Source organism: Blennius ocellaris, assembly GCF_963422515.1.
Source record: "Blennius ocellaris genome assembly, chromosome: 7".
Lineage (NCBI taxonomy): Eukaryota > Metazoa > Chordata > Actinopteri > Blenniiformes > Blenniidae > Blennius > Blennius ocellaris.
Window position 1 is genome coordinate 5326931 of NC_137656.1, and position 21073 is coordinate 5348003.

The window sequence follows — 21073 nt, forward strand, 5'->3', positions numbered from 1 at the left end:
ACACACACACACACGCACACAAAAAGCACTTTTAGCGAGTAATGGATTAAAATAATGCCTGAAAGTGTAGTTAAAATACTATGGTTTCTTTCACACTGCAGGCAATGTGACCCAATTTCCAATTTTCTACTCATCACTGACCCATATCTGATCTGTTTCATAACCGTGTGATAGTTGTGATTCAGATTATTGCACACCAGACCCGGTCCCTGATCGTGTGTTGTACCAAATGAGAAATGTATCTGATGTCTTTCAATATTACCGCCGTATGAACGGTCTGTTGGAGGTCGCATTTAAAATGTAGTGTGAATGATCACGCAGAGAAATCGTAACTGAGCATCAAGGCCTGCAATGGCAACGAAGCTGAAGTGACATGATACTAAGTCTAAATCAATTCATGGCAACACACCTTTTTCTTAGACCTTTACATCTGCAAGTAACATGAAATTGAGATAATAATTTCATTCGTCTGTTTTTGTCTATTCAAGGACACCGAGTTGGTGAACACGGCCATCCTCACTGGTCGACACGTGGCAGTGCCCATCAAACTGGTCACAGTGGAGACCGATGGGCAGGTGAGGGAGGTGGACGACTCGATCACCTGCAGCTCGACGGACGTCTACGTCATCAAGGTACAAAGTACATTCAGACTGGAAGAAGTTAGAACTATATACTAACGGGAAAAATTTACATTCTCCTGTCGAGAGATATGCTAATACTCATCATTGGAAGAGGCAGAAATACATATTATTTTGAAATAGATGATCACATGATCGCTATCGCTGTCCATGGGGTATTTTTTTGTCGTGATCACTAAAGCTGTTGATGTGTCTGCTCAGTGAACATTAACCTCAGTGAAAAATTGATTCAGGCAGTTATTTAGAAATGTTGAGTCATGACTTGCAAATTATGAAAAATAGAGATTAATAAATTGTTTCAAGAGTGCTTTAAAATCATAGAGTAAATGTGGTAGAAATTCTAATGATTTGATGTAGTTAACTGAGAATAATTAACGCAGCAGGAGGTCTTGCTTTCTTTAATCGTCACTGTAATCTAAAATCTAAGAGGATTTGTGTCGCTCTTCAATTCACATTATACCAAAGAAAACAATGAGCCACTTATCACATGGGGCAGTCTTAAAATTCAATTAAAATTTAACCGAACTGCGAATATGTGCAGGGCTTGCAATTATCTGCTCATAAAAGAAAGATTTTTGTTGTTGTTTTGTTCTTTTTTTTTCTCTTTTTAATTAACTAAGAAATGTTGATTATGTAAATAAGCTGCCTGTATCATTAAAGATGGCCTCCAGACAAGTTCCAAGATGTGTACAAAACAGCCTACTTTGAATAATAACTTATTTTTGATGGGGTTTTTTTTTTTTAAGAAAGATAAATAATTTATATTCTTAAAATCCTTCAAATCAAATCAACTCTAACTTATAAATAGTTCCAGAATATGAGAATGGAAACAATGTAACCACTGATGACTAACTCATTTTCAATGTGTTCCATTCTTTTGTAAGTTTAGTTGGTAAAGGCGAGTGACATGTGTTCATGTTTTTTGTCAGGTATTGCCTGAAGAATGTTTATTTGGAATTCAGATCTGTGAGGATCGGATGTGTTGTATGGGAAAATAACAGTAGGTTAATGTTAAACTGGGAATCGGAAATATCTAATGCAGGCCAGATTGGTTGCTAACTCACGTTTAAATTATTAAAGTTTTTATTTGTTGTGACATCGAGAACAAAACCAAACAATCACTACTGAAAATGACTACAATCTCAACATGAAGCCAATTCTAATAAAACCTCCTGGTGTAAAATACGATGAAATGTACGGAAAACTTCTCCTCTCGCTATTGTTTTATTGATGTTTTCACAAACTCACAGTGACAGCATTGCCGGCATTGGCTGGATTGGAGCCTCTTGCTCGGTTTGGACTCGCTGGTCTTTTTTTTGGGAATTCATCCCTGAGTGATCCTTTTTTTTTAGTTTTTTTTTTTTTTTTTTGTTTGTTTAGTTTTTATGTCATGACAGAGGGAAAAAAACAAACAATTTAATACAATACTAACAAACGTTTCCAAACTTCTGAATGAAAAAAATAAACTCACATAATCCCCTTGTATGAAGTAATGATTTTGCAATAAACAAACAAACAAACAAACAACAAATAAACAAACAAATAAAGTCTGAGAGGTTCACACAGCCACTGTCACTCATATCAGAGTGTTCTTTCATGACAGTACTATAATACTATATAATTAATTGGTTTGCATTTAGATAATATGCTCGTCTATATCACACTTTTAAATCACGTGTGATTTAGATTTTTTTTTTTTGCTTCCTTGTCTAGATTTTTTCACACACGTTTTACAGAAATGCTTTTAGTTTGCAATGGACTTAACTAAAAATAATCACATAATAAAAGTACACAATAAAATCACGATAAAAAGCATGAGATTTGTTAGAGCATTACAGTCTGCTGACTCTTTTTCTTAAAAGTGAAAAGTATATCATGAAAAAAAAGCAACAATCAACAGTTTTTTGTACTTCAAGTTGTTTTTTTCCCCATAGTTTTCCTTCACTGTGTAGAGGTGCTTTCCACTAAATCCCCTCCACACGGAGGTTAGAGGTTATCCGGTGCAGCCATCATGAACCTGGAAGGGATCCAGAGTCGCTGTCAAGGACTTTCAAGCAGAGTAGGTGCTTGCAAACACTTTAAAGTAAACCCAGTTGAAGGACGTACTCAGGCACGATGTCACTCTGCACACACCAACTAAACCATACGACTACTGTACTAATTAATAAAGCAAAATACCTTCAACTCCTTCACTGGAACAAGCTGAAGCCAGACTGGGGATTGATTCCTCGCCGCGCTCCGTGCGCCTTCGGGGGCCTGAAATGAAACGCACCCTCGCTGTGACAGTTTCAATATGAAGCCAATTTCCTGGTACAAGCCGACAGGAGTGGTGCTGTTTAAGTACAATCAATAACAACACGGTGGAAGTGGAAGCAGCTCGTTCAGATAAGTGTAAGCGTTCTGTGTGTGTGTGTGTATGTGTGTGTGTGTGTGTGTGTGTGTGTGTGTGTGTGTGTATAGTCACACCCACAAAACTGCATGTGTGAAGCGTCTTAGCCTATTTATTTTTACTTCTCTTTGTGTATATTTATGTGTATCTGTAGGTAGCATCAGTGTTTTCACTTCCAATGCTGAGGAAATTATAGGAGGCAAGGAAAAATTATTCTGCAAACACCTTAGACTGGTACATGAATTGTTGAAAACGTTTGTTTCTGAGTCTGACTGAGGGTAAACACAGATATTTGCTGCCTGGAGCGGCGCTGATGCTAATTAGCGTTGGGAGATTGTAGCAAGTGGAGAGAGCGCTGAGCTTCACCACAGTGGCGTTTCAAGTTTAATAGACGAAACTGAAACGCCACCTTCCTCAGGTCTTGCAGTTTCATTAGCTGAGCTGCATTATTCTCAGTTACTCCAAAATAGTAATCCATTACAAGTGACATGTCGAAATTGTAGCTACTTTACTTGATACTGGTTTATAAAGTACCTCCACGACATATTTGACTTCCCCTTTCTCTACCGACAAATTTCATTTTACCATTGATGTATGGCAAACATAATGGCCCTTTAATCGTTTTATTATCGTAAAAATGACTGGTCAAAGTACATGTAAAAGAACAATAAATATACCATCCATCCATACAGAGAAATAGGCCTATGTCTCACTGTAAAGTCCAACAGGATAAGATAACACATGCCACCAGGACAGTCTGCATTTCACAGATATATTAATGTCCTTAGGACATATAAATTCAAAATAATGCCGATGCCATTTGACTCTTGCACCGTTTTGCTTTCTCTTTTCATTTGTCTTGCTTAATCACGTAGCGTACGTATCTATCTTATTTTGGGTGTTCGTTTACCAAACCACTGAGCCACTGATAACACATACTATGTCTAACATATATCTTACAGATGAGTGTCATCACTGTAAGTGTTTAGTCAACATAGGAAACAGTGAAGGCAGGTTAGGAGCACAGATCAAAAAAATGTCTTTCACTTATTGTAATCATCAAATTAAATTATTTAAATAATATTCCTTCAGTCAATAGTGAAACCAGATACCAAAGGGCAGAAGGTAAACTCTACCAAGGCCTGTCTCGCTGATAAAATTGTGTTTTTCAACAACAGCATCTTTCAATTAACCGATAATGTAAAAATTTCCACTGCTGTTTTAATTAGAATACATAGATATGTACATACAGGAATTAGTATGATACGCCACAATGAAGCGGCTGCTGTCTCTGGATAAGCCTCTCTGTAACATTAAGCTCTGTTCTGTGCTGATTGTGTTTGTTTGCCGAGCGAGGGAAGTCTGCGTGTGATGAATGACTGTTGTTGTTTGTTGACATCTGATCTGACAGATATTCCCTGTCTCACAATTTCTCACACGCACACACACACACACACACACACACACACACACACACACACACACACACACACACACACACACACACACCCACACACGGTAAAACACAAACAGCTGTTTGACAATGGCACCCTTTGGGTGCAGCTCCAGGTAGCTGTAGCTGTCAGTGAGCCACTGTGACAGCAGTAAAGTACCATCCGGAGAGCCAGCATAGCGCGCAGGGGACCGTTGTGCCCTGAGCTGAGTCTGTAAGGCAGCAGTTTCTCATGACTGACAAAATCTTGCCGGATTTGTCACACTTAGGCTTCTCTTTATGATAAACTTGACAATCTAACTAAGATAAAAATCTTTAAGCACAGGGGTTAGTTAAATCAATTATGTCTTGTCACTTGCTAACATGAATAACAAATTTGCCTTTAGGTTATGCACAAGCGCCACAAAGGTAGCTAAGGTTAATATAATAGCTACTGTATATTACTAGCCTTGGACATAAAAACACAAAAACCTTCTCAAAATGGGAGCACATGGCTTGGGTTGGACAGATTGCAATTATGTCTGTTCAGGTTTTGGCTACAAGAGAAGGTGACACTTTGAATCACATGATGACTGATGATAGTGCAGTTTATGAAGAAATAATGCATTTTTTTTAAAGAACAATTTTCCCCCTGCTATCATCAGGACATCATACTGTCATTAAAATTATTTAATTAAATTCTTTGTTTGCAATTCTGAATACAGATGAAATACAGGTACAGTGTATTTGATCCTTTACCTATCTTGCTAATAATAAACAGTTTGGGCACTGTTGTGGGCTGGTTTTAGTCCACAGAACACATGTTTGACAACATTGATTCAGTCCTTAACTGCAAGAGAATCAGTTCCTGATACCTATAATTAGAAGACAGCATACCTTAAATAGCTTTTGCCATTATTACCTCAACCACAAGAGATCACAATATTTGTTACTATTTGTTTCCGGTACACAAGTTGTATTAACATGAAACCCGGTAATTAAGGTTTCAATAAGGTCATATAGGAATCCTGTTGGGTTAAAAGATCCACTTTTGCACTGATTCACTATTTCCCCGATTCCCATCATGATGCTAAGCTAAGCAAAGTGACTGCTGACTGTAGCCTTTATATTGGACGGATCCTCTCATTTAACTGTCACAGAGACAGTGAATCAGAGTATTCCCAAAATGTTGAACATTTAACTCCCACGTTTAGTTGAACCTTGAGAATTAGACAGCTTTGTCGCCCATATATGATGTATATAGAATCTTAAAACACAATGGCAAAGGCAGCTTCGGAAATAGGAATGCATATATGAGTACCGTAACACTGAAGGAGTAGCCGGAGCAAGAATTGATTTCCACGTCTGATGCAGTGTTTCAAACTTTCAAGCTCCTGCAGTAGTAAAACGCATTAAGACAGAGCAGAAAATGAATGAATGGCTCAGGAGCTGCAGTTTCCCCTACAATTGTTTTGTTACATCATACTTTGTTAGAGTGAGTTTGTTGGGCAACAACTTGAGTTTAAATTCATTCTTGAACTTATAAAACTGAACGATGAACTGTGTTTACAAGAATATGTCTGCATTCGAGCTCTAATACTTTTTGGAGGAAATAATCTGAAGGGCATTAAACCTTTATTCAGTTGCATCCCATTACCTTGCACTTTGTTTATTTACATGGTGAGGGAATGTTTGCAGGGAGAAGTACACTGATTTTCCAGCCTGACAAACAAATGTATACAATTGAAATGGCTGATTCTGTCACTTGCTGCAATATACTGCCACTGATTTAACAGCTGCAGCTCCTCTTGTCCAGTTTAGTCCATATATCCTTGACAACAAGAGAAGCAACAGTGAAGTACCGCATAGATAATATCTCCCTTTTTCTTCTTTAGCAACTCCTCTCTCCGCTCTCATTATCTGATAGTGTAAACTATATTTTCCAGCTCCGTAGAGATTCTGTCACTTGTGATGTGCCGATGTGTGGCCATTGTTGACACAGCACTATGTCTAAGGTTAGGGGGTGTCAGAGCCGGTAGGGGACGGATAGGGGGCAAGCACAGGCATACACACAAATTAGTCGCATTATCCCGACCTCACGCAAAGCGTAGGGGCACGGGGAGGTAAGATGGGATGAGACGTGATGAGAAGATGACAAAGGGATCAATGAGAAGAGGAGAGGAGACACAGAAAGCAAAGTACCATTTTTAACAGTCCCATAGAGGAACACAACCGGGTGATTTGGTGTGACCTCTACAGGCCATAGTGTAACATGGTGGAAACAATGTTAAGCGGAACAAAAGTAAGCATAAAGATCTTGAGTGACCATGATGCTGTTGGAGTTGATTTCCACAGGATCAGGCCACTCCCAAAATGTATCCTCTTTTATATTCAAGTGCAGTCTCAGCATGTAGGCTCACCCTCTTCCAAAAAGATGACCGTCCCTCTCTGCATTTTGGATGTGATGTGCTTTGCCACTTGCTTTGACAAGAATACTACTACTACTACTATTACTACTACTACTAATAATAATAATACTGTTGGAGCACTTTTTTGTTAACTGCCACTTCCGTTATGCAAAAAAAAAAAAAAAAGGATGCTCCAAGATTTACTTAAATGAATGGATGAAATATTTTGTAAATCTCAGCGAAATGTATGCACTGATACTGAAAAATGAATTGAGTTGCACACTTCCACTGCAGAGGACACACGTCACAAACCTGGGTCGCAAGAGGTTAATGAGCAAACACAAACTTCGGTAATTGCAACCGAGTTGCTGTTTATGATGGAGCAATCGGTTACTGATGAACTTTTAAAAGTAGTGGTGTGGCAGTGTTGTGTTATTATTATACGGTCATTACGCTTTAATGTCTCTTTCCTGAGCTCTCCTGTATTATCCTGACAAAGATGTCACATAAGTACAAACACAGCATCTTTCCAAGGACAGCCGGCTATATGTATGTGTGTGTGTGTGTGTGTGTGTGTGTGTGTGTGTGTGTGTGTGTGTGTGTGTGTGTGTGTGTGTGTGTGTGTGTGTGTGTGTGTGTGTGTGTGTGTGTGTGTGCCTGTGGCATCACGTATATACGTGTCAAACTCCACTACTGGTTCATTAAATGACACCCAGATCAATTCTTAATCTCCTTTGTGTCCATCCATACACACATGCTTGTGGACACACACACACACTCCTCAATCACGTCTGAGCTTTTTTTTTTTGTCTTCCTCTTTGTCAAATTCAATTACTGACGACATCACTAAAGGAATCGCCGCACAAACCAATTACCGCTCAAAGCCCCTGGGTGTGTCAGTGCGATGATCTTTGTGTGCGTCCCAATGTGTGTGAGTGCCAATAATGTGAAACAAGAACGATGTGTGTGTATGTTTGTGTGTGTGTGTCCAGCACAGAGGAGAAACAGGACGGCTTGTTACATACAGGGGAAGCAAATGCACATGTACTTGGACAGCGACACTGTACTTGTAGACGCACTCGACTTAAGAGGTTTTGAAGTGGTTTTTAGTCATGAACTTCCTTCATTTGGTTTCAGCGTCAACAAGGTCGGTCACACAGCTGCAGATTTGTTGACTGCACATCCATTATGCGAACATCCCATTCCACCAGATCCCAAAGGTGTTCTGTTGAATCGAGACCAGGTGACTGCGGACGGCATTTTGATTTGCATTTAAACCACCGTCGTGTTCAAAACATTGCTTTGAGACGGTTTGAGTACTATAAGTACCTGTTTTAAAGTGGCCATCAATAATCCTCGGGCTGGCTGTGAGGTTAAACCTGCTCAGGTGCCTGAACTGTGGATACAATGCAGGAGGAATCCCTGCTGTCAGTAACATGTTGGTAACACGAAATTCTGAGGCCACCCTGTGGTCTTCTGCTGTCAGCCCTTCTTCTTCCCACTTCACCATGTTCAGGGACGCTCCTTCACTGCTTTTATTCTTTTTTTTTTACTGACCCGGTGAGGCGTAGAGGTGAGCCCTGAGCGGACATCCAGCTCCCTGACCAGCAGTGACCCGCTCTGGAGGCGGTGGCAGGTGGGGTGCTCGACTGGGGTGGTACAGCTGTCAGTGGGTGTTCTATGGTGAGCTCAGGGAGGACAGAAATCTCTGGTAATGGAAAGTGTAAAAGCCCCCTCGATCCTGATATTCAATGCGATTGCAGGCCACGAAAGCAGGGCTTCACGATTCTCCTGACTTTATGGGTTCTAAGTAGGAGGTGTCAGAAAAGTTACCACAGGGATAACTGGCTTATTGTGGCTCAATGTTCATAGCGACGTCCCTTTTTGATCTTTCAATGTCGCCTCTTCTTGATCATCGTGGCACGGAATTCAACTCGTCCAATAATAGGGAACTTTCGCTGCCAATTGTGAGACGGGATAGTTTTGCATATTAGTGTGTTAGTGTTACAACTCCACTCTATTCTGTTGCATCGGTACAGAGCTGACGGCTACATTCTGGATATTTTCTTATCTGCTTACCTGTTTGGAAATCACAGCCGATAGGAGACGAGGAGCTTTCCAATACAATAAAGTGGTTTATTCTGTGTTACCTCCTCATTTTGGTCTCAAGGTTAAACTTAAGCAGCTCATTCTGACTGCATTGAAGGCTGAATGCATTGGAATAGTATTATAACTGCTGATACACTAAAAAGCGAATGAAGTTACAGCATTTGTTGGCAGCTGTGGCTTGACTGGTAAAGAGATTGTCTTTTAACAAGAAGGTTGCAAGGTTGATTCCCCATGTCTCCCCCTTCCACATGTCAAAGTGTTCTTGAGCAAGACACTGAACCACAAACTGCTCCAAGCAGATGAAGTGTGTGCCTTGCATGGCAGCCGTCTCTGTTGGTACCTGAGTGAGTGTGCAAATGGGTGAATGTGATTAACAGTGTAAAGTGCTTTGGGGACCATTCAAGCGGTGTGAAAGCGCTATATATGTGAAGGCCATTTACTATATTTAGTATTGAGTCTCAAATTCAAAAGGAAGTGCTGCACGAAATCTCCAGTTCAATGGACTCATCAAGCCATATTAGTGTGTCATCAGGACTCCTTTTACCACTCTTGAATAAATAATATATGCACCTAAAGTGATCTTCAGGATCTTTGTCAGCAGAGACGCAGCCTCAGGTTTTGTAAAAGAATAGAAATAAACATGATAATCTGATTTGTGTGACATCAAATCCTCCCCCTCCAGTTGGATCTGATACTGCCTCCATGGTTGCTGTAATTTCTCAGACATTTGCTTCTTGTTAGTAGCATGGCATGCGACCCAACACGCTTTTCGCGGTGTCAATAGGATTGTGAACGCGCTGTAAGTCATCTGAAGTTAAATGCAGCCGATATGACTCAATGAATTCTTCCTCGAGACGGTCGCGCGTTTGTCTCTCGATGTAGCCGCAGCCATTCTTTGCCACAATTGGCTGTAAAATTGATACATACCACTCGTAACGCAGGTCTGTGCATATGTATAATGGCACATTGTCTTGCACTAAATACAAAGTGAATCTATTAGGCATCCTCTTGTGTATTTCACTGTAGGTTGCTCTGGGAATCTGTGTACATGCATCACGGCACAAGGACAATTTCCTGCACCTTTATTGCTCTTGACAAACAAATTGGTGGCACGGTGTTTGCTGCAGAGTTACAGGCGAAGCCATGCAGCTGCTGATTAAAACATATACCGTTTTTGACATAATGAATCATATCTTGAGTGTTCGGTATGCAGTTAGCTTGGGACCAGCACATTCAGTCAATTCATAGGGACCATGTTTTTGGAGCAGTAACTCATTTTGAAGAAGCCTATTATTTTATTTTATTTTATTTTATTTTAGTCATCGATAGATATGAAAACATGATAAGTAGAGCACTTCCTTTTGAATTTGAGACTCAATACTAAATATAGTAAATGGCCTTTAATAATGTTTCATTATTACTTTTCCACTACTAATGTCAATCATTACATTTGAGGACAATTTCAAAAAAAGAAATGAAGTTACTCTTAATTAACCTGGAAACTTCACCAGTAATCGTGGAAGGACCATGCAGCAGCAATAATGGTGGGAAGATGATGTGATGATGAAAAAAATGAAGGGATGGAAAAGTGGAAGAGGAGAAGGGGATTCAGCTGCCCTGGGTCATTTGAGAGTCTAGAACAGAAATGAAAAGCAAAGTGGATTAAAGGCAGAGGTCACACACACACACACACACACACACACACACACACACACACGCACGCACGCACACTATCACCTAAACTCACACGTTTTCCATTTAGCAGTAACAGGCTTAGGAAACAGCCAGCAAGTTGAAGTGCGTAACATCAGACCGGACCATTAGCAACACCCAAAGACATATATCTGTGGAAGCGCCGACCTTGAGAACCATCTTTTAAACCTCCGGGTGAGTCCGTTTTTAGCGGCGCAGAGTGACATTTTGTTGTTAAATCAGCAAAGCTATGAATGTTTCCCCAGTGCCTCTCTCATAAAGTGCTCAACAGATTGCCTCTTGACAAAAAAAAAAAAAAAAACTTTCAGTGGATGGAAAAATAAATTCATGTGAAGGCTTGTAAAGACAGAAGTACTCCAGAAATACTAAGTGTGAGTAAATATGCAGAGAATTGTCCCAAATACAATCAGAACTTCTTCTCCATCAAAAATTGGAGATAAATGCATTTAAAGAACTGATATCTATCCAGAATTCATTATTGGTAACATAGTTTGTTTGCATTATTTTAATCAACAGCAAGAGATTCAGTTTTGGTCTAAGCTGATGTGCCAATGACTATCATAGTGTTAAGATAACGCAAAACTTTCCAACTTCACTACAACTACAGGCTCTATGAAGAATAATGTGATGAAAAATTCTAATAAAAAGTTTCAGTTGGACCGATTTACCTTTGAGCATTAGTATAGATTGGATCAAGTGAATGTTGATTGATCACTTGATTTCTAAAAAAAAAAATCTGTGGAGACTAAATAATGTCACAATTTTTGTCATTATTTCAGACTTATTGTAGAAAGAAAAAAATCCAAACTAAAAACACCTTGGAAAAAGTATGAAAGATAAACAGGACGAATGAGCTGATGTGTGTGTGTGTGTGTCTGTCGGTGAATTGTGGCTGAGATGTTATGTTGTGTCCAGTGTCACACTCGTCCTGTCACCTCCATAAAGCATGCCGTGCTCGATCAATAACTAATTAGCTTCTAATTACCATGCTAAAATACACTGCCGCAATTACATAAACACACACACACGCACGCACACACACACACACACACACACACACACACACACACACACACACACACACACACACACACACACACACACACACACACACACACACACACACACACACACACACACACACACACACATCTCTGCCTATTGACAACTTAAGTAGGCCGGTGTCATGTCCAAACACACATTAGCCATGGCTTGATGAAGGTCAAAAGGTGACGAGGGCAGTATGACTACCAATGCACACATATAAGAGACAAACTTGAAAATCAAGCGAACCAAAGCCGTGTATTGATCCTCAACCGCTAACCATGAGGTTTCCGCCTGTACCACTTTGATCTCTACAGACCCGTCCTCTCGGTCATCCTCCCTCCACACCCGCTGCTGCCTATCTCTCCTTCTCTTGTCCTCGCTCTTTTCCACCCTGACATTTTGGCAGCAGTGGCCATGCCTCCATTTTGCGTTCCCTCAGGAAGCCATGTTGCTTCCTCGCGGTGCATTAGCGCCCCGTCACTGCCACGAGTGAACCGTTGACATGTGGTGAAGAGGACTGCCGCTGGAGGCCGTCCATCAGACGCTGAGCGTGCTCTGTGATTGCCCGGTGTTTGACCTGTCTTTGTGTGACAGCAGTGTTATCGGTAAATAAGATGGGTAGCAACGGTGTGGTTGTGGTTCTTTTGTGTGCATAATCATTACTGTACTGTACGGATGGGGAGTGTCTACACAGTCGCTTCTCGAACGAGAAGTTCTGCGCCGAGGTAGCATGTGCTGCAAAGTAGTTCACCGCCATGACACCAAGCCAGCTCTCGGCCGCCTCTAAGCAGTGTGTGCTGTTCACTGTTCTTAGCCCAATGAAGTGCATATAGAGTGGTCATTGTTGTCTGTGTACGTCCCCTTGCTTCCAGTACCATGTCAAATGCATTGTTAGAGACTGTAGGAGGTGCGCATAGTGTCAATGCAGAAGCTGTGCAGAAGGTCATGTTGATTGTCTGGTAGCTATGGTAATTATAGTATATTGTACAGTGTATTTACAGTCAGGACTTGTCCACACAAGAACAGAGTTTCGTGTAAACGAATCGTTATTCGCTGATCATCCACAGACAAAAGCATTTTTTTGTTGTTGTTTTTTGTTCTTTTAGCACATGTTCCAAAGTGGGGAATTCAGAAACACTTATCACGTCATGTATTATTGTGGAGCTTTGAAACTCCAACTTTAAAGTGCAGACATTAGAGTATTTATGAAACCAGTAATCCCCCGATACTTAAAGCATGTATCTGTGCCGTACTGACACTGATTGTTGCAAGATTGCGAGCTCCAGATCCAACGCGTGGCCAAGATTCATGCAAATTCAAAATCCAAGTATTGAGTTTATTTCAAGTTGATCCATCCATTTTTTTTGTATCTAATCCTGATGCTTGTTGTCAAAAAACCTCCACTAATATATTTCCATCCATCATTTCAACCATAACAGTTTGTTGAGAGAGTGAGCCCTCTTCTAATCCCCCATTCCTCCTGCCTACAAGCTTAAGCGCTCCTGGGAAACTGTATTTGCCCTCGAATTGGAAGGCAAATCAATCTTTTTATATGTTTGAGGCCAAATGAAGTGATGTGTTTTTCTGGGTTTGTATGCGACTTGAGAGAATGTAGACGTCATGGGTCTAGTAATTCTCCGATGATCTGGTGGAGAGGAGCCATGTATAATATCACCATATATCATTGTATGGTGAAATGATTGTAAATGACAGAAACCATTGTAATGTTTCTGCACTTCACAGAATGCTCTGCCCCGTCTCCCACCGGCACACATGTCATCACATTCGTTTGAGCTCCTACATGCAGTCACACACATACACACTCGCACATGGAGTGACAAAGGAGCCGCACGAAGTGTAAGTAAAGCTGACAGGTGAAAGTGAAAGAGAGAGACAGTGCCAGATGATGAAAAACAGCGAAAGAGCAGCAGAAAAGTAAAAAATCCAAATCAAAAAATAATGTGGCTTTGTGAAATAGGTGCAGGGCCCGAAAGAGGCGGAGACGCTCGCAGTGAGGAAAATCGATTGCTTATGTTGCTTTAAGTCAAATTTGACATGAGGCAACACGGATCTGATGTTTGTTTCAAGGTGTTACGTTTCAGCTTCTTCGTTATTAAACCCCCGCACTGTAAATTTGAACGTGACAAATTGCACAGAATATGGCGGACTGATGCTTCTTCCTCTTTTTTTTTTGCGATTAGGCGTCAAAGCACAAATCAGCCGAGATGTCGTTTTCTTTTCTTCTCTACAATGTGTTCAGGGGCTACCCTGGGGTCTCCTCCCAGTCGATCGTGACCGGAATCGCTCCACGGGGAGGACACTGATCGTGGTTTGGTGCCGTTTTCTCCCTCTGTGTCTGTTCATTCTCTCATTCTGATCCCTTTTAGCAGGAATTGTTCCAATCAGCTGCAGTGTGTCTGCAGTCGGGGGGAAAAGACTGGGCTGTTCAGAGATCGGGCGTCCGGCCGATCCAGCGTGATAATGTTTACATCCACTTAAGCTTTCGCTCACTAAATGTTATGAAACCATGTAGTGTAAAATTGAGAGGGCAGCCACTGGCAGAGCACAAGCAGATAATCACCGGTGTGATTAGCACCATGTTGAGCAAACACGCTGGACAGAGTCCACCCAGCAGGCTTATCCCTCTGTGTACCGGGCATGCATTTTAAGCGCGTGTTCGTATAGTGTTTGAGCAGGCTTTATATTTTTTTTTCAAAAGAAAACTGCAGTGAAGTTACTGAGAGGATGCTCTGGAATCACATCCCATCAACATCTTTGGCTTCAGCCGTATAGAAACGACCGTTAGAGGCCACATTTTCACTAAAAAGCAAATGATAAAAGCTGTTGTTTTGTTCATTTTCCAGTGCTTGCTCGAGCTGTTTTCTTCCACTTTGCAACCTGGATCCTGTGCTGCATTTCAGACAAAGAACACTGTTTTATATTAGGAGAAATTGTTCATGCGGAGTAAATATTCTCAAAAATGGCATGACTCAAGGCGTTCCAGCTGAGCAACTGGTGTACTCTGGCTCACCTCCAGTATAGTTTGTTTTTATTTATTCTCTGGGAATATATAGGAAAGTATAGGAGGATTGCTGCTTACATGGAAATTGTATACCATGTAATATACAGCTCAAATAATCAATTTTCAAATGTCAGCTACATTATTAGACACTGATAGAGCACATTCTTTATTCATTTATTATCCTGACTTTTTGCAAATTTGTCATTTTCTTTTTCTTCTTTTCCCCCAATGTTTTAACTTACATGCATAATGTATGGATATATCAATCAACTGGTTAATATGCCTTCTGTTCATTATGAATCAAATAAGGAGGAAAAAAACCCAGAGGAAGAAGAAAAATGGTTAAACTCTTAATACGGGCACTCGTGTAAGAACTGCACACACACACACACACACACACACACACACACACACACACACACACACACACACACACACACACACACACACACACACACACACACACACTACCTAGGCCAAAATAGGACTGTGCAAACAGACGTATTGGGGGCAGTGTTGACTTATATCCCTATGCTAATAAGCATATTAATTCACATAGGGCCTGGGAACTTTCGACATCAAAAAAGGAAGATACAACACCCCAACGTACGTAGACACAAATGCAGCTCCACATCAAGAAAACCTTCCCCGTCTCTTTGCCTAAAGCCCTGTAGACCTCACTTTCAAAGACAGAAGAGTCAGACTGAAAAAGTTTTAAAGTAAAGAGGGCAGATATTAAAAACATCTGGCTTTAAGCTTGTGTAATAGGCTTTCATGAAATGTAAGGACTTTTCCGACTGCTGAAAGAGTTGCATGTGATTGTACAGAAAGGTCTGAATTTGAATACTGTTAATTCAGGGGGATCAGGGGTAGATGAACAATGCTGTGAAAACTGAAAACACTGAAAATTGGCGGTAATAGATTTACCTCATTCATTACTGCATCTGCAAAATACTTCAATAGTCTCTTTTAGGGATGCACCGATACCATATAGTACAAATAAGCTTTAGCTGCATGCAGATACGGTTGCTTATTAATGTACAATCTGCCACTGAATTCGCTCGTCCTCTCTTGTTTTCACCTGCTGCTGATGTTGCTGACAGATGACATCACACAATGCTTGCCAGGTTGTATCAGAGATCTTTTACCGAGTACCGGACCTGATATTAGTATCGGTATCTGTACATCACGTGTCAGCTGAGTGGGCCGGTCTGATGACAACAATAAGTTCAGATGCACCAGTGGCTTTGAGTAAGTTGTGCAAAAAACTGGAAATTCATCATGAAAATGGAAAAAACTAAATCAACTGTCACAAAGACAGTGCAACAAAAACTGAAGAGATGAACCACCATGATGCAGACAGCTCTCAGTATATTCCTTTATTTTATAATGGGAAAAAGTTACTGAAGTTACTAAAAAAGTAAATGATAAAGTGTTTCATAAAACAAAAACAAAAAATGAATAAATATTTCAAATAGCCTGATTAATCTTTGCGGCGACTATTCACTTCCTGTTTGTGTCCAGAAACGATTGGCTTCTTACAACTTTGACCACATCTTTGTTAATTGTGTCGGCGAACTTTAAAGGTGTTTTGTTCTTCTGCCTTGTTTAACTTCTTGCACCCCTTTCTTAAGTAAACAAATTCCAGCACTATCCAGCAATGTCTTTTTTTTTTTTGCTCCATATTCCTTTGCTCGTTCGTCTCTCAGGCTTTCCCTATCTCTCGATTACACAGTTTTATTGTGGAGGAAAGCCGAGTGCAAATGGCCATTAGAGAACATTTCACTCCCCACTTTTACAAATTCAACATGACAGGCCCAGAGATAAGATGCTAACTCGTGTGTATCTCTGTGTGTGTGTGTGTGTGTGTGTGTGTGTGTGTGTGTGTGTGTGTGTGTGTGTGTGTGTGTGTGTGTGTGTGTGTGTGTGTGTGTGTGTGTGTGTGTGTGTGTGTGTGTGTGTGTGTGCACGCGCACCATTCAACTGCTCTTTCAGTCAGCTGTCTATTATCTGAGCCACAGACGAAAAATATATGGGGCTACAGGCTGCTAATGGGTACACTCATCAGTGTGTGTGTGTGTGTGGCTCCAGAAAAAAGCCCTTTGCCTAAATGACAGCCACATGAAACTATGTGAAGAGGCGATTGGCCTCGTGTGGGTTTCCTTAAATGACAGGCAGGTGGGGCGTCTAATCCCATCAGAGGGTCGGTTTGGGAGTCCCTCAGGGCCCGCCTCCGTCGACTGAGCGAGCCCTGATTGGATGATGGGCTTCTCAAAGTCAGATGGATTGGATCGCTCCGGGCTGCGAGCAATTGAAATGAGCCGAGAGGGAAGGAGGGAAGGCGCGGAGCACACAGAGAAGGATTGCATGATGAAATCTGAGAGTGAGAGAGATGGATGAGCGGCGTCGCGGGGAGAAAATACACATCTGAGAGAGACTAATAGAGAAAATCTGCCTCCGTGAGAGAGTGAGGGAAGACAGAGGGAGCCCAGTAACAGTAAATTCAGACAGATCACTTAGCTTGAAGGGAAATGAATATAGATTTAAATAAATGACTCAGCCTGGGGAGATCACAAGTAAATGGGTGTGAGTGGGCGGCTGAGTTCTGGGACTCCCGAGCAAGTTTTCAGGATGGGACGTGGAAAGTTGTAAGGAAAGACGGGTGTAATAAGCAAAAACCTCATTGCATAGTCTGAGTATTACTTCATGTGGCAGTGCACCAACAGGAAATACCCAACAGAGTTATTTGATATTCCTTGCTGATGTGTTTGTCATTTGTTTTAAGACTTCAATAGAACCTAGAGAAATATATGCTTTGCAGTCAAAGCCAGTAAAAGATGCACTGCAACTTATTAAGACCTGAAACTTCTGCCTCAGTCAGCTCGAGCCAGGTCCCAACTCAGACATCAGATGATGTTTCATTCATGGATCGGTAATATTCAAAACTGTATTTTCATGTTTGAGACTAAAAAGCTCAGAGAGCGCAAGCAGATCACTTTTTTTTTTTTTGTTTTTTTTTATTGTGCATTGTCCTGTGCCAGTGCTCCCTTTTGCTGCTGTACTCGGAACACTGCTGGAGGTGCGAATATCGTTGACGCAGATGTGCGGAGGTCATGCTTATTGTCTGGCAGACATGGTAATTATTGTGTACGTGAAAAGATTGCTGGAGTGGTAAAAGTACCCTGTGTAAGTGAAGTCCATTTACCATTTACAGTAAGTATGCGGTCGGTCCCATTGGGAAGATTAAAGTCACTGCAGACAGGAAGTGGAGGAAATAGCTGTATGGAGCAGAAAGAACAACCCCGGCCATAGTTATGGATAAAACCATGGAAGAAGGCATTTTTCACTGAGATTAAAAGCCAGTGTTTGTTTGTCACAGGATAGTAAAGCAATTTTTCCAATTTTTCAAAATGTCCAAAGTTTTTAATACCAATAAATTCGACCTCTTCGACCTGGATGGTCAATTGATGGTCAACATTTTGAAATGAAAGATATATACTATTTTAGTTTGTCTGTTAGTTTTAGCCCCTGATTTGGGTCCTTTCTGAACAAACAAAAGAATTCAGCAGTCAACAAACCAAGTTTAAAACTGTTTATTTACCAGAAACATCAGCGATAGCTTTACATTTATGGATCGCTTTGATCATGTGCTTCATAAATGAAGATTTCAGTCAACTCATTATAACACAGCGACATTAACGTTGTCATTTTGAGCTCAGCTCTAATGAAGTTATGTTTCAAAAGATAAAGCTTGCAGAGTGAGGGAAATTATTCAGTAAAGACAGGTTTATCTTATAAAAGCATATCAACGGTCAGTAGATTTATGACAACACGGTGATGCTGAGATTCCTTCAAAATGCGCACATAAGTCACCACATACAGCAAAGCCAGATGCACTTACAGAAGCAAAGAAGAGGCAAAAATAAATAAATAAATAAATAAAGACATTTGGTGGTACAATAAATATAAGCAATATGGACACTTGCTGTTAAAACTAAATTCTAAAGATTCACTCTCAGCAGTGGCTGTCCTAAAGCAATTTCCAGTGAATACACAATATGTGAAATAACTCTCTAAACAGAGGAAGGTGAAGTATTGCTGTCATCACACTTCTCTGGATATGTTGTGCTGTGTTCATCTGTAACACAGGGCTGTCACCAGAGGGAGTCAATGCATTCTTCCTCACAGTCCTCAAACAGAACCTAGATGTGATGCATTATTTCAAGACATAAAATCTCCCGGGTGGTCTGAAATATCCTTTAAAGTAATAACAAATGCCCAGTGGCAACAGCATCCGAATAAAATTAGTATAATGTAACCAAAAGCCACAGGTGCCTCTCACTGAGTAGCATCATTTTCTTTTCAAGGTCTGACATTCAGAGAACAAGTAATCGCTCCTTCTTTAAGGGAGGAGGAGTGGGTGGTTTGACAAGTGCACAGTAAGTGGAACAAAGGCTGCGTGTTCATGCACGACGCGTCGGGGACGTGAACATCAATTAACCTCTGCACAGAAGCCAAGATAAAACATGTCATTTTCTTCTGAAACAAGCCTGAGGTCTGAGGGTCAGAGGTTCCTGCATGCATAATCTGCCGCTTTAAATGCAGATCATTACAAATCACAGTGTGCACTTGTACTAAAGTACATTTAGCCTGAGTGCAAAAACAAAATCTAACTCATTTTTGCCCAGTGCAGTGCAGGCATGCCCCTTCAAAGTTGAATTAGGAGTGCAAAAATCCTTTCAATGAAAAAACTGGTCAGCATCCTCACACATGTTGAGTAAATCTCACTTACCACAATTAACACTGGCCTTGATTCCATAGTACTTACATAGTTATTCCTCTTATTTCCTGATTGAACATGGATACTCTCCCTCTCGCTCTCTCTCCTCCAACTCCACACACGATATTCTCGTGGGTCTCCAGGTGTGTCGGGATCTCCCTCTCATGCACTTCCACTATATGTTCCATTCAAGGGCCCTCTTGGTCCATCTGGCCTCCATAGGTGTGGCAAATCCAACGCCATGCTTGTCATTTTATCTTCGTTTGTTTCTCGTCATTCTTCTCGGGCACCAAATCTGCAGCCTGCAGGATTCTGAACCATACATTTTACCAAAAGATTCTAAACTGGGTCAGGGTACCTTACTTCTAGTTTTAATTGGAAAAATCAAATGTTGTATAATAATCAAATGATAATTTTTCAACATTTTTTTTCCTCCATCTTTTCTTCCACTGTTTAAAAACATTGACTCTAAATCGCAGGCGCATGTGAATGGGATTGTGCATGACTGAGTCTCTGTGTTGATGAACCGGGGACCTGTTAAGGGTGGGTAAGCTAGGCTAAGTTAGAAGTGTGGTCATCTCTCAATCACAAGGTTCTAGGTTCGATTCCCCATCTCCACATGTCCACATCTCAAAGCGTCCTTGACCAAGACACTGACCCGCTAATTGCATGGATTGATTAAGTGGGAGGTGCGTGAGTGCACCTGTAAATGGGTGAATGTGATCAATGTGATTTTCCACTGCTCAAGCAGTGGAAAAGTGCTTTAGAACCTGTCATCAGTCAGCAGGGTCAGTTCTAGCATCCTGAGAAAGAATATTTTATACGGAAGAGTGGAAGATGCATGAACGGAATTCTCACCACCTCAAAACATACAAATTAGTTGAACACTGCTGGAGCAGCTCTGACTTTTCCAATCTGTTCTGCCCACTTGGAGAAGTCTCTCTGGGCAAGACACTGAACTCTCGATTGTACCAATTTGTGCAGACGCGTTGTATGGTAACCATCACGATTTGGTGTGCGAGCAATTGTATGAACGAGGCAGATCATGTAAAGCCTATTGAGACTGCTGAAGCAGAGAAATGTGCTGTACAAGTAAAGTCCATCTACATTATATTGTGTGGCTTCACTGACTCTCCATTGCTGCTGTGAACACGACTCCACTACTTCTGTTTCACAAAACAGACTTTAAACAGTCCAGCTCAGTTTTTTTTTCTCCCCTGGAACTGTTGCAGAAAAGTTAGAAAAGTTTGCAAGAAATGTCTTTGCGGGTTCGTACAATTTCTGTGGTGATGTTTGTGGTATATTATAAAGGTGAAGACAGGGTGTCTTTGGTGGTGGTGTTGTTGTTGTTGTTGTTGTTCCGGCCTGTATTTTGAACAAGTCCGAACTGCTGAGTTCCACACTTTTACTTTTGGTTACCCCCTTTACTCTTCCTCATTGTTCCTTTTCCTCTCTTTCTTTTTCTCTCTCTCTCTTTCTCCCTCTCTCTCTCTCTCTCTCTCTCTCTCTCAGAAAACACACCGATTAAATCCATT

At 41.0% G+C, this 21073-nt stretch overlaps 1 protein-coding gene across 1 annotated transcript in view; it reads left to right on the forward strand.

Moving 5' to 3' along the window:
- LOC308131920 (transmembrane protein 132B) overlaps nt 1–21073 on the forward strand; it is a gene marked incomplete at both ends in the record, with an annotated part of 302585 nt that overhangs the window by 252388 nt on the left and 29124 nt on the right. The window contains one exon of the mRNA XM_080498813.1: nt 489–632. Coding sequence (XP_080354939.1) covers nt 489–632 — 144 coding nt within the window. The remainder of the gene's footprint in view (nt 1–488; nt 633–21073) is intronic.